The following is a 15,406-nucleotide window of genomic DNA, read 5'->3' as shown; positions in this document are numbered from 1 at the left end:
TTTCTTCGTCATTCAGCAAACAACGAGTTCCAACACTGCTTACGCCGAAGAATTTAAATGTATTCTTAAAACTATTGCATTGTAGTGATCTTTACAGTCTTGCAGAACGGAATCCATTGCTGCCAACACTCTCGCTTCGTTGATGTCGTGGAATCAACGATTTTTAAAAAGTGTGACAAACGTTACCATATGGCAACGCACGGCGGTAATGGGTTAATCCCGCGCGGCATGAACTTACAGTTAACGTAAATAAACATTTTTCAGTGGTTGTGAACAAAAAATGTTTTCAACGGAAAACAAATTATATTTGCAATTTAACGATAATTTGGTTTAAACAATAATATTTACAATAACTATTTAATGTTGAACAAAATAAGAAACAACACAGTAAATAACCAAGACACTGATCATAATATAAAATTTAAAAAAAAAAACCTAGACAAATCGAACCTTCCTGTCTTTTGCTTGTGCAAACTCTTTCACATGCTCTGTGTAATTTAAGTCCTCTGCAAGATCGTGCTCAATCGATATTGTTGCAAGATCATTCAAACGAGTTTAGCTCGTCGTTGATCGGAGGTATGTCTTTATCAATTTCAGTTTTAAGAAACTTCTCTCTCCACTCGCAACTGCCACTGGGAGTGTTAGGAGAATTCTCAGAGCAATGTTATCATTAGGGCAAAAACTATGTCTTCCTATAAACTTCAGAGTCTCTTTTGGACCTATCCCAGGTTTCAGCAATGTTGAAAGCACTTTTAGTTCTTCCCTCAACTCCAGAGCATCAATGTCGCTTGACTCATTATCTTGCAAAATCGCTGCGAGGTTTCTACACTTTGTGTCCAGGCTGTCAGGAGGTGCATTCTTCAGCTCGCCGATGTCATAGAGAAAATCAAAATAATCACAAAGAGATTTCAGTTGATTGAATCTCTCATCCAAAGATGTGGTTACTGTATCTAAAACATAATAGTAGAATTCAGTCTTGTAACGTTTTTTTGGGTCATCTATTGTCTCATCCCTTCCTTCATAGGTAAAATGCATTGGCTTCTTACTTCGTCGGGAAACACTTATCCGTGTAACGTTAGGTCTTCTAGCTCTAATTCTGTAGCGAATTCTTTGGAATCCATCAAGAAAGACACAAACTTTTCTTCTGTTCTGAAGGTCTCAAAATATGCTTTCGTTTTTTCAAGCATTTCCATGGTCCCAGAAACATTTATGTCAATGGTCTGGTGGCTCTTACTGACTACACTGATGTGAAGCAGAATGTCGTACCAGATTCCCAGAGAATTGAGAAAGGTGTTATTTTTTATTTGATTCGAAGGTGACGTTGCTTCGTGAGCGGTCATTCCAGCGAATTCTTATGATATCTGAACCAGTGCATCATAAACGCCTCCAATTTGAAACCTCAGGGGAGTAAATGCATCGATGCGACTTTCGCACCTAGTATCGCTCAGTGGCTTCAGTGACAAGTTAGGCAGATACTTCTTCAAGACATCCCAACGTCGAACGGAGGACGAGAAAAACGAATACAAGCTTTCCACTGTCGAAAACATGGAAACAGCATATTTAGAAGAGATGGCGGCATCGTTTACAGCTACATGCTCGCTTGTTCATATCTCAAATTCTTTTCTGGAGATCAGACTTCTTTCCTTTCATGTTTGCTACATTGTTGTATCCTTGCCCTCTCATATTACACAATAGGATTTTTTTATCTTCCAAGAACTTGAGTACAACCATCGTCAAAGTGGAGCTTGAAGAATCGGGCACTGGAAGAAATCCCAGGAAATGCTCCCGAATTCGGACATTGTATACCCCGTGGAGTCTTGTCTTCTGGACGAAACGTACCACAACTGTCATCTGCTCAACTTTTGAAATATCTGGTGTGCAGTCCAGAATTATACTGCAATACTTTGCAGATTTCATCATTAATAAAATGATAGATTGTTGTTGGTTATAGATGATCCAATAAGATGAATTATTTCGTTCTGTGTTTCTTTTCCAAGATAATGATGACCCTTGTTCTCACCTTACTTAGTTTTGTACAGGTGCTCCATCATCACAGTGTCGAACTTTCAGAATTATTCAACGAGTTTCAAGAAGTTTCCGTTGTCAGGCTGAAAGAGTGTGTCTGTACTTCCTCTCAAAGGCAGACATTGCCGACCCAGGAAATGAATTATTGCTATTAAACGCTCAAGAACATTTTTCCCATGTTCGCTTTCAGTATTCATAAGCCCTTGATGATGGGCGTCAACAGTTAGTGACTTTTTCATTCCCTCGGAAAACACGATCCACTTTTTATATGAATTCAAATGCTCCGTAGACTTCCTGTGACTTTCGAGATACAAAGCAAGGTGCCGCCAGTCGCTTATACCGTTCTTTGCAATTTTTACTGTAGAAGACGAAAAAAGTTTGCAACAAAAGCAGAACACAGCTTCTTCTAAATTCTTCAAAGAATAGCTGCAGTGCACAGGGCTGAAACACCGGTGTCCGCGTTTTTAGGACATTCTTCAGCTTCCTTAATGCACTCGGGAGGACCTCGCATGTCCAAATTTGTTATGTGTCTTCCAGTTTAGGCTCGCCTTCAATCCCTTCTTCGGTGGTGAGTACCTCGGCTGATGTTCCTCCGGTATTTTCGGAATCTGGTCGCGTAATTTCAGTTCTGCCTGATGTTTCAATCCCAGAGCTTTTGTCGCAAAGCTGGTCTTGAGTCCAGACAAGGTCTGTTGAACATGTGGATGGCCCACCGTCAGCATTGCTACGGTATGCGGTGGTCGCAGTACTGTGTTCGTCAACTTTCTGGTCATGTCCTGAAGATAAAGATGTAGCTGCAGTAGCTCCACTAGTTTCTGTACTTTTAGAATCTATTTTTGCACCCTCGCCGCTTCTAGGGCGTTCTCTCTTTGGCTTGAAGTATCGTTGTAGTGCATCCTTTTGCTTCTTAACGTCATCTTCCTTCAACGCTCGTCTTTTCTTAAATTCACTGCCAGACAGTCTTTTTCTACTTTCGGACATGTTTCGATCCAGCCTATAAAGAACGATTACGTGAAACTAACTGTTGATGTCAGTGTACTAACTTTATTTACAACATACTTCGCAGACAGTTTCCCGATATTCCACTGTGCATAAACAGAAAATTATATTATTTTAGGATACACTGTTCAGGAGATGAAGTCATAAGAATTGAGCCGCATACAATTGAATTTCAGGACGAATTTCATTACAGACGCATGTGAAACGGTGTGAGAGTGGGGCGGAAGACAATGGAGAGATGAAGAATAAGGAGATGGAGTAACATAATAATGCAATAAATACACATCCGGGCATCGACTGGTACTAATGCCAGTCGAAATAAATTAACTCACTGCACTGTGGTTGTTCATTTGAAAGAACTGACATCCAACATCTTTTGTAATTTCCATGTCCCACTTCTTTCGTGACTGATTGTGGAATAAGGGGTAACAAATTAGTCATCGCCATATCACTTCAGTTTTCTTCGCTTTATTTTCATTCTAGTTACTGGGATGACGCATGCTTATTTGCCGACTTGCCAATTTTTTGAAGTAACAGATCATAAGAAAAATAAATTTTCCTATTCTGCAATCTTGAAGGAGAAAAATTCTAACTTTTTGAGTAACGTGCATGTGCAATACTAAATGTATGTTATATGAATAGCACGTACTTATTACATCCCAAGTTGCAAGAAATTCGGAGGCACCAATTATGAAATGCAATAAAAGTGCTTCTGCCGGCCGTGGTGGCCTCGCGGTTCTAGGCGCGCAGTCCGGAACCGTTCGACTGCTACGGTCGCAGGTTCGAATCCTGCCTCGGGCATGGATGTGTGTGATGTCCTTAGGTTAGTTAGGTTTAAGTAGTTCTAAGTTCTAGGGGACTGATGACCACAGCAGTTGAGTCCCATAGTGCTCAGAGCCATTTGAACCATTTGAAAAGTGCTTCTGACCAATCTTGACTCCCTTGGCAAACTAACGACACGGATTCTTTAGTTTCTGCTGTAGAAAACGCAACAATACCTATTACCTGCAAAGGCGAAGTGGTGACACGACAGTGCCAGGAACTAGGTCACATGACGCGGTACAGCGAGGATATGGTTAAACTAGCGCCCAAGAAGCAAGAAGCTCACAATAAGTATGTGGCCGATGATATGGATAAATGTATTATCAGGCAGCAATTTCTACGGCATTACGAACAATAGAAAGAAATACGAACTTTGCGAAAACTGCACAACTTTTGTCAAACAGAAATGAGCTTCAAAGCTAGCAAGGAAACCCTTAGAAGCAATGTTCTGTCTATGGATTTTCGTTTTATAAGGTGTCAAAATTAACGTTTTGTTTTGTGCGGACGAGAGGGCATTGTTGCTAAAAGACCATACTTTCTCAGGTTTTCATCAGAATCAAAGCGACCAGTAGCTTACTAAGATGAAACATGGATTCACACGGGTTATAAAGTAAATAAATGTTGGCAAAGTGATAGTGTGTGGGTAGTATTGTCAAACAAAAGTGCCGGTCAGAGTTTAACTGTTGTTCATGTAGGTGGAGACAGGTGTTTCATGACTCAAAAACCAAAACGTCAGATTATCACTCAGAAACGGATAGCAAAAATTTTCAAAAATACTTCGAAGCCCAACTTATGCCAGGCTTATTAGCAATGTCTTTATCCCTTGTAATTACTCGCTACCTATTTACCCATTCAGAATACTTCTAGTCATTGTAGGCGTTAGACATGTTTGACTGTAGTAGCGTTCAACCATTTTTTTTCCCATAATGCGGGAAGAATAAAACACTCGGTAACTGCCATTAAAGGGCTTAGCAAAATGCTTCAAGCTTAACATGTAACTGCAGTATCGTACATTACATTCGAATTTCCAAATTAGATTTCGTCTTCTGCAAAATTAGTTGTGAATAAACACATGGCGCGTAACAGGCTGGCAGCGCTCCATTCATAAGAATACTTGTGTGTACACCAGACTACTTCCCCCTCTGTTCCTCCGGCGTAAACACGATGGTGCTGCCACACTGGCGAGGAAGAAAGTAGTACTCCTCCTTCCCCTTGTTCAACAGGGGTGGCTGGCAGGTAGTCAAGGCACCATGCCACAGTTCCTGAAGCCGCTCCCTCCGCAGTTTGGTTTCAAATCCCCTCTTGGGCATGAATGTTGAGTTTGCCCTAAAAAAAGGGGGGGGGGGGGTGGAAGATTTGCCGCCCCTCAGAAAGTACTGCCCCGTTCGGCTGCACATTTCGCACATACCATGCACCAGCCCTGCAACCTGACACCCCTTGTGCAAGACTCCAGAAAGTTAATGGCCGGAGTAGACATTAGTGGAACCTGGTAGGGCGCTAAAGGCATTTTTATGATTCTTAGCTGACAGAAAAGGCTTGTTAGGAGTTGAAAGCAATTGGCGGCGAGCCCATCCCTTAATATATCTTGCCAGACAGGCCTACAGCCAGACAGGGCAGCCCCTCATCGAGTCAGAGCTCCAACAGAACAATGCCACAATACCTGCTGTGGCGCAAGCAGAACCCTAACAGGGGCGACAGTCTAAAGGAATGTGTCCATCCAGTGGAGTTGTAAACCAGGCACTGTGTGCAGAGCCATGCATAATAAAAATTCACATGTTTTTGTATTCACTAATAGTGCACATAGCCAGTGAACCACTTCCCTCGGCTGCTTCAGTTGTCCTAGAAAACTCTGGCATCTGAGAAATGCTTAGAGATACTATCTTTATTACAACTCATAGCTAGGATTAACAGGCTCCAAGGCACAGGCAATTTAGATAAAAGATCTCCGAGATTGTATCTGTTTGCTTGTTGCCATGAGAAGCAACACGACTACAGAGAAAATCATCTCTTCCCCCCTCTGGGAAAACTTCAAAAGGCCAGTAATTGGCAGTTTCCTTCTTTTTTTAGAGACACAGTTTTTTTTTAATTCTTGCCCTGGTTTCACATGAGTTTCTGCTGTCATGTGGATTTAGCACCTATAGAGCCTTGTGATTGGCTCAAGATGGGGTGAAGGCAGTGTTGTTTGTGCAGTTTGCGGGAAAACGAAAAATTTTTTCTGAAGAGATGTGAAGCACTGGAGTGAGGGACTTTGGTGTGGTAAGGAACTTCTAGTCGAAGCTCTGGCATGTGTGGGACCTGTCCTGAGACTCAATTCACTTTCGACTAGTTTAGACTGGGGGGCCTGTGGTGAAGTTCTTACTGTACCAACATGTGACTTCAAATGTATCAGACTACTCGTTTGCCAAGGACACACTTATTCTTTATTGCTTTACCAGTCTTGATGTTTGGTATCCTTGTACGCTCTGTCGCATAAGTGAGCCAACTTGGTCCTTGGTACGACCAGTGAACAGATGTGTCAGACACTGAAATCTACCATGATTAGGCTCTGGTAGAGAGTAAATTGCGATCGATCTGCCTGATTGCTAGACCATGAGATTTTTGCATTTCGTTGAAGGCCACGATCGATTCACAGGTGCCACCTCAAGATCTCACCTCCTCTGCTACACACATCTCGCCAGCTGCAAGTCGAAGTATACAGGGTAACATACTGCCACACTGGCATTGTCACAGCGTACAGATCTCCATCACCACTTGCTCTCACTTGCACCTATGTAGAGAAAATTCAGTAGATTTGATCAGTCAAAGTCTGCTCAGAGTCAGATCAATTCAGCTTTCGTTATCCACATTTTTAGGGCCAGAATACTAGGCTCACTGATCACCTAGTTAAACTGTCTTTGCCAACCAGGATCCACCTAGTGGAGCATTAAATCACCTGTTAGTTGTTTAGGGTATTCAATCTATAACTTGATTAGTATAATTTATGTCTTGTTTGGGAAAATAAATGTTCTTAGTACACTAAATTTTGCAGTAGTCTCAATCAGTTAAACAGTCCAAACTAGTTACCTTTCAACATCTTCAAAATTTCCTCACCGTCAGTACTGTTATTCTGAAAACACAAATTCATTCTGTACATGAATTTTAATTGATGAACAGGATTTGTACACTGGACATCCACTCTAAATTCTATCAGACTTTTACTTTAAAACCATTGCTTTGTATTTTGAATTTAGGACAATGTAAATGGTGTGATCATCAAAAGCAATTAACTGCATAATGCAATAATATGTAGTTATAATGCATTTCTTCAAAAGTGAAAAACTTGTTAAATTATTCAGTCATGTTGCATTTATTGTCACCTTTAGCAGGAGAAAATAACAGCTTCAATCCTTCCCATTGCTTCAAAACTGTGTCAGTAGCAAAATATCTAGCTACTCAACAGGAACCAGAATGTCCTCAAATTTTATAGGAGTGTAATTATCACTCATAGTTTTATGCAGCTGTTGTTTTTGGTCTAGTCTCTTAGGACTGTAAGAAAAAAATTGCGTGTTTTATTCCAGTTGGCATAGGAAGACTGCTACAGCTTTTCTGTGCAAAGGTGAAGAGAATGATAAAGACACTTAACAACAGTTAAGTCAGGAACTATCTCTTTCAGAAAAGCACATACCGAACTGTGGACTCCTACCATTATACTCACACTATCCACTCCAGTTCCTATCAAAAATTTCACTTTAAAACCATCGCTTTGAATTTTGAATTTAGGGCATTGTAAATGGTGTGAGCATCACTAGCATTTAACTACATAATGCAACTAAATGTAATTACGTTGCATTTCTTCAACAGAGAAAGGTACCGTACCTAAGTGAAACTCGCATTCGGGAGGATGACGGTTCAATCCCGTGTCCAGCCATCCTGATTTAGGTTTTCCATGAGTTCCTTAAATCGCTCCAGGCAAATGCTGGGATGTTTCCTTTGAAAGGGCATGGCGGACTTCCTTCCCCTTCCTTCCCTAATCCGATGACACCGATGACCTTGCTATCTGGTCTCTTTCCCCAAAACAACCCAACCCAGCCCTAAGTGAAATGCAATGCTGCTTTTGAGTATTTACATCTGTGCTTTTTTCAATAACAATTAAAGAATACAGAGAATTTCCTATTTCAAAGATTAAATCCTCTTGCACTCTACCAGCAATTACATTTTTAATTATCATGATACATTTTGTGTGATATATTTTTAGACTCTGCAAAGAAGCTTCATATCTTAACATTTGCAGTATTTCTCCCAGATAATTTACACTGTTCATAGAAGAGCGTTGGGCAACAGCAACAGGCAAGATTTAATATTGTCCTTTTAACATGTTTGTTGAACAGGCTTCATTTTCGGCTTGATTTTACTATTTTTCCATTTTACGTTTTTCTTCGTGCTTTTTCCTTGTTGCATGATACAGCAACCGTTTTTATAAGCCTTTTTTTTGGAAAAGGCTCTCCTTTCTTTACCTTTTTGGGTCCCAGGCCAATCAATCCGGAAAGCAATGAGGGTGTGGGGGGAGCACCAGTTACTAATTTGTAGTGGTAGTTACCTCTTTATAGCATTCTTTAAACATATAGATAACCGTAATTAGTATTTACCTTCACTAATAAACCCTTCCATTAAAGTACTTTCTGTAAGGCTGCGTAATCATGCATTTATTCCAAAAGTTAGTTGTGGAAAAAATATTAATTTTTCATATTCTACACTAAACTGTTTTTAAAAAACCAATAGTATGAGATATTGGGCAATGGCCTTGCCCCAGTGGATACACCTGTTCCGTGAGATCACCAGTCCGCCATGCGCTGTTGCCATTTTTCAGAGTGCATTCAGCCTCGTGATGCCAATTGAGGAGCTACTCGACCGAATAGTAGATCATCAAATCGACCGGGAGACCGGTGTGCTGACCACACGCCCCTCCTATCCACATCCTCCACTGAGCATGACACGGCGGTCGGATGGTCCCGATGGGCCACTTGTGGCCTGTAGACAGAGTGGTTAATAGTATGACATATTAAGAAGTCATAGAACATAGGCTACAGAACAAGCTATATAAACAATGTCACTGCCAGTGCTGGCCTTAAAACAAAAAACACTGTATGAACAGGCCACGAAGATCCAATGGTACTGCCCAGCCGTCGTGTCATCCTCATCTCATAGACATCACTGGATGCGGAAATGGAGGGGCGTCAGCACACTGCTCTGTCGTCATTTTTCGAGACCAGTGCCGCTACCTTTCAGTCAGGTAGCTCCTCAGTTGGTCTCACAAGGGCTGAGTCAGCATCGCCTGTAGAGGAGGGGGTGCTGGCTGAGTGCAACCCACTTGCTAACAGCACTCGGCAGACCCAGACGATGAACCATCCAAGTGCTAGCCAAGCCCGACAGGACTTAGCTTCGGTTATCTGACGGGAACGGGTGTTAGTATTGCGTCAAGGTCGGCCCTTAGGCACGTGCACACTTTGCAACAGCAGAGGGTCCCGCACAAAACATTAGCAGATAATTTTAAAACTGTCACCTGTAATTTTATTATTTCAGATAAATTGAAGAAATAAAGTAAGATGTTTCTGAAATTACTTTTTATATAATGTAATTTTTCTCAACCACGACGTCCTGTGGCTGCACGAAAAGCATTATTCAACATGGTGGCGTTGTTGTCAGAGTTCCTCCAAGCCATACTCCATAGGTAGTTGTCATCTACTGCAGTAGTAACCTGTGGGCGGCCTGACAGAGGCATGTCATCGACAGTTCCTGTCTCACTGTTATATCCTCCATGTCCGAACAACATCGCTTTGGTTCACTCTGAGACGCCTGGACACTTCCCTTGTTGAGAGCCCTTCCTGGCACAATGTAACAATGGGAACGTGATCAAACCACAACATTGGTCGTATAGGCGTGGTTATACTACAGACAACACGATCCGCGTACCTCCTTCCTGGTGGAATTACTGGAACTGATTGGCTGTCAGACTCCCTCCATCTAACAGGCGCTAATCTTGCACGGTTGTTTACATCTTTAGGAGGGTTTAGTGACATCTCTGAACAGTCAAAGGTACGGTATCTGTGATACAATATCCACAGTCAGGAGTTCTGGGAACCAGGGTAAGGCAAAACTTTTTTGATGTGTGTGGATTGAACCAAAATTCGGAGATAAGAGAATAGGCAAGAAGGTGAACCAATTTATTGTGAAAGTCAGGACGTAGTTTGCGGTGCTCAACCTTCAGAGGAGAAATAAGAAATCAATTTTTTTCTGCCCTGCTCTTGACACAATGTTAAAACGTTTGAGAGAAAATCTTGGCCAACTGCCTAAGTATTACGACTGTTTTCATCCGAAAGTTTAAAATACATATGGGATGAAGAACTGAAAATGCTATGTAAAATTTTTATGAAAGAGCTAAGTGTAAACATAAATAGTGTATATTCAAAAGACATTGTTGAATCAGACATATTGACAGGGGTTCAGAGAAATAGTGCCCGAAGATGTGAAAACTCCTGTGTTAATACTGAAATACTTGAATGACACTGGAAACATATTTCTCAATATTTATATTGCCTACAGACTGGCGCCTCCGCTGAAAGGAGCTTTTGAGTTTTAAAGCAATAGCTGTCTGTGGGTCTGTTCAACTGCTGACTCAACATTATTGTACAAATAAGAAACAATGTGGCATTGACATTGATTACCTGTATAGGGATTTTTTTTTCATTCACGCCTTTTAAGAGAAATAACGCAAATTCCTTAGTGCTGTGGCAGTTTCACTGCTATCGTGCAGTCAAAGAGCGCTCTCTCCCCTTGCTTCCTAATGGAATCTCAGTACTAGTTTGCCATTTGTCTATGGAACAAGTAGAACTCTGATGGCCTGCGAATACTACATTTAGTTGGAAACGGCAGAGCTATTGTAGCAGACACTGAAGAAGACAGCTGTCTGTAGTTAATTTGTGTGTGCAAATGCATCAGCAGAAACAGAAAATCTCATTTTATTGCTGCAAGAGAGGAAAGCAAATATAAAATTTCAAGGTAGAAAAGATGCCCTCTTTAGGAATTGGAACTTTCTCAAGTCTGTAATGTATAACACAGCACCATAAGAAAATCTCATTTTATGCGCTACAAGTCAAGAAAAAAAGTATAGAATTTCAAGGTCGAAGAGATGTCCTGTTCAGGAATCGTAACTATCTCAAGTCTGTGAGGTATAACACAGCACCGCAAGCAGTCATGGAGCTACGAATTCAGCACTCCTGTTGTAGTGGCTGAACAATAGTGCAACTAACTGAAGAGATGAGGATTAACTTGTTTAAGTCTTAGTTTATTAAGAGTCAATTCTACTGGCCTTGCTTAACCAAACCAAACAATGTAGTTTTCGAACGATGTTTTGTATAGTTTTAGTTACGCCAGTCGACATTAGAAAAATGAAAGCATGAATGTGATGAAATAAATCGACTAAAGTGCGCGTCATTTACGACGGCGGCCGAGTTTATGTTCGTTCTGCGCATCTGGCATCACTAAACACTGTCAGCCAATGAACAGAGAACGATGTTACCAGAGTTCGACTGCAGTGCAGAGCACGGATGAGTGTCTTCAGTTTCAGAAACGGTCAGTCATAAATAAAGTAATTGAACAAAAGCAATGTCTTGCTAACAGACTTTCTTTTAAAGAAAGTTTGGAAAAAGCATTCTTTATACCAATTGCTTCATATTCTATTAATTAATTTGGCTTCATATTCTATTAATTAATTAAACCAAACAAGCAATAAGCCTCCTAATTCAGGAGATAGCAAGGAAGGTGTTTGTATCATTCTCACTAACCGCTTTTTTGCAATAAAGAACTGCAGTAAATGTTTCTTTACTAATGAACTTCGACGAAACGTGAGTAATTCATAGTCATACCAACAGTATTTGTATTTTGCGTGCTCTTTTTAACTCCTTTGGAATATCCGTTGAATGCCAAGTAATGCCGGCACAGAAGCTCAGCGTGTTAGGTCAGTGGGTTAGCTGCCCTCTGCAATTAATAAAAGTTGCGTTAGCATAATGGTTAAAGTGTTTGGCTGATAAGCTAAAGGGTGTGAGTTCAAACCTTTTTCTGTGCTTAACGTTTTCTTTATTTTAAAACAATATCGAAGTGTCTTACTTCATGAATTTTATTCGTTTGAACGTAATTTTTTGAAATTTCTAGTGGCAACTAAAATCGACCATACAGAAAGTATACGCTATGGACTGTTACCTCTGCAAACTCTTCAAAATTTCGTGCAATGGTTTACTACATCTAATGCTGCACAATAACTGCATTGAACATCGAAACAAAATTAAGTCATTTATGGGGGGGGGGGGGGGTATCAGTCAAGAAGATGGGTAAAAATCAATTTATGGGCCAAATAGTTTTTGTGAAATCGAAACACCATGTGTCTGCACAGGCGAGCAGTGCAGTGATGACAAAATCGCGTAGAGCGCGGAATGCGGGGAGCACGTCTCTGTAGCAGTGAAAGGGTTAATGCGGCCGTAGTGGCTTTACTTCATAAACTGCGCGCTCCCCCCCTAAACGTAAGTTCGCGAACTATACTATGGCCCTGCTTCTCTTGGCGCGTACAACTGGCAACGCAGCAATCTCTCACGTCTGGGCGGGCATGCGCGAACCGCCAAGATAAAAGGATTGAACTATAACGTAGTCAAATGTGTTTTGTAAGCAAATAAGTGTTGTAGATAGCATAAAATCTAACAAGCCTTTCTTCAAAGTGTACAACCAGCTTCCCCACTCCACTCCAAAGAGGATACCCTGAATTTACCTTGGATACCTTGGATTTAATCACATGAGGATGACATTTTAACTCGCTGAATCAAAAAGGTAGCATCCATATTCCTATTAATAACATAAAAAGATCTACTTTTCCTTCATACATTTTCACCCATGTCAGTTTTTGTTAGTAATTGTGATATGCAGTCTATACAAAGTTGCACATGCGCACACAATAGCATCCCTCTCAGCTTGTGATAATTCCTACACAGAAATCTTAAGGGGCCCCCACACACGATCAAATAATTTGTCAAACACAATGAAACTTTCACTCTGCAGTGGTGTGTGTGCGCTGGCAGATTAAAACTGTGTGCTGGACTGAGACTTGAGCTCGGGATCTTGGCCTTTCGTGGGCAAGTGGTCTACCATCTGAGCTACCCAAGCACAACTCACGACCCCCCATCACATCTTTACTTCCGCCAGTACCTTGTCTCCTATGTTCCAAACTTCACAGAAGCTCTCCGGCGAACCTTACAGAACTAGCACTCCTGGAAAAAAAAAAGGATATTGCGGAGACGTCCCGAGTTTTTGAGTCTCGATCCAGCACACAGTTTTAATCTGCCAGGAAGTTTCAATTTCTCAAACCTCACTAAGTCTACCAAATAGTTGGCCGTGTACAGTGCTGTCTGATACGTTTCTCGAACATTCAGAGTGTTTGAGAGAAATTCTGACTGACGAAAAACATGACAAGGTGGTGGACTGTTTGTGTTGATGTTTCAGTGCATCTGTTTAGTGAAGAAAAAAAACAGAGTTTTGTTACAATGTATCTCGCTGTATCGCGAGCTTCTATGATCAAGGATAAAAACAAAATATTATTCGCTATTACCAAAATGGTAGGAGTCTCCTGTCTTTCCCATTCATGAATTATGCAGGAAGAGGTTAAGATGAAAATCAATATTCTGTGTACAAGGTCCAAATGGGAGTGCAATAAAATTTAAAAAAAATCCACGAACGAAGTTGGTTATACATTCCCATGTTGTGATATTTCAATGAGTTTACATTAGCTGCTGCTGCTGGTGGTGGTGGTTAGTGTTTAACGTCCCGTCGACAACGAGGTCATTAAAGACGGAGCGCAAGCTCGGGTTAGGGTAGGATTGGGAAGGAAATCGGGCGTGCCCTTTCAAAGGAACCATCCCGGCATTTGCCTGAAACGATTTAGGGAAATCACGGAAAACCTAAATCAGGATGACCGGAGACGGGATTGAACCGTCGTCCTTCCGAATGCGAGTCCAGTGTGCTAACCACTGCGCCACCTCGCTCGGTTTTACGTTAGAGGACTAAGTAGAAGATAATAAATTTTTGCATACTTGTGTCTTCTTTCTCAGTTACGGGCGACATAACTGTAAACAGATTATTTACAGTTTCACTGTCCATTGGGAGAATGTTGATATCATGAGGTTCCTAGTGTAAAATTTCCTTTAACAGGCTTTCATGCGTATATTTCTCTCTCATTTTAAACCACTCCCTGGACCAGCGTATTGTTGTTTTCTTCTTCTTCAAGCACTGTGCCAGAGTCATTGCTTAGAAACGCTTTACCTGCATTTGTAGCCGTTTCCACTAGTGTCAAAACAAATCCAAACAATACTGCTTCGAAAGTAAGGTTAAATTGACAAACTTGCTGTATCATGTTAGAGGTTGTTTGGCAGACCTGTGTATAGATAAGGGTGAACACGAAAAATGAATCTGATCATTTATGGGGCGCCTTTACAGTTGCTGCACCGCTGGTACCCAACTCGGCTTGCTGCCCCGAGTGGCGGCATATGTTGCTTGGGACTTTGGAACTGAAGCCGGTCTGGACAGAAATACTAATTGATTAGCTATAAACCCTTTCGGATAAAATACTTCTTTCAATTTATTTCCTGGAGCACGGCAAGTTTTAACTTTTGAAATTCGCCGAAAATAGCAATTTGATAACCTTTCCCCAGTCATGGAAAAGATTTTGCGGATGCTCATGTGGAAGGATGTTTCAGTTTTATGTTTTTGTGAACACTCGTTTCAAAATGAATGTTTTTAGCACTTAACAGTATGAGATTTTAGCCTGGCAACTTGTTTTTGTAAAACAGATCAAAATTTGGAGGAACTTATATATTTGTAAAGAAGAATTTAGATTATGCATATGCCAATATTTGCACAGAGTATATTGTAGAAAGAGGTTTTGAAGTCTCAGGTATTGAGATAATGGCAGAAAATTGTATTATTTTACGTGTGTGCAGATCACTTGATAGCAATATACGCTGATAAGCTAAAACATTATGACCACTGCCAATGTGACGTTGGATGTTACCTGGTGGCGTTGCGGGCGTATAACGTGGTAACAGAAATACGTAAGCACAGAAGACATGGACGGTGGGGGTCACCCTAGCGAAGATATGGGCTGCAAATGGGGAAATCCATACAGATAAGCGACTTTCAAAAAGGGCAGATTATTATTATGCAGGGGCTGTGAACGAATATCTCGAAAACAGAGAAGCTGGTCTAATGTTCACGTGCTACTGTCATGAGCATCTACGGAAGAGCTAGGAGGACAATGAAATTACCTCTGGGTGCTAAATGGTTGGACGTCCACGACTCTTCACAGAACGTGGGGTTCGGAAGATAGTCTGCTCTGTAAAGTAGGATAGATGGTCTGTGGCATCTCTGGCGAAGTGGTACAGAGCACACCGTTCATCGTACATGGTTGAACATGAAGGTCTGCAGCAGACCGCCCCTACGTCTTCACATGTTGAACCAACAACATCATCAGTCACGACTATAAGGG

At 41.2% G+C, this 15,406-nt stretch overlaps 1 protein-coding gene across 1 annotated transcript; it reads right to left on the bottom strand.

Annotated features, from left to right (window-relative positions):
* Positions 1 to 555: 555 nt before the first annotated feature.
* On the bottom strand, positions 556 to 1,035 carry LOC126286497 (uncharacterized). The gene has a single exon (XM_049984884.1). It carries the CDS (start codon positions 1,033 to 1,035, stop codon positions 556 to 558), a length of 480 nt encoding a protein of 159 aa, XP_049840841.1.
* Positions 1,036 to 15,406: the final 14,371 nt, after the last annotated feature.

Source organism: Schistocerca gregaria, chromosome 1 (genome assembly GCF_023897955.1).
Source record: "Schistocerca gregaria isolate iqSchGreg1 chromosome 1, iqSchGreg1.2, whole genome shotgun sequence".
Lineage (NCBI taxonomy): Eukaryota > Metazoa > Arthropoda > Insecta > Orthoptera > Acrididae > Schistocerca > Schistocerca gregaria.
Note: the sequence above shows the minus strand (reverse complement) of the source record. Positions and strands in the feature narration are given on the sequence as shown.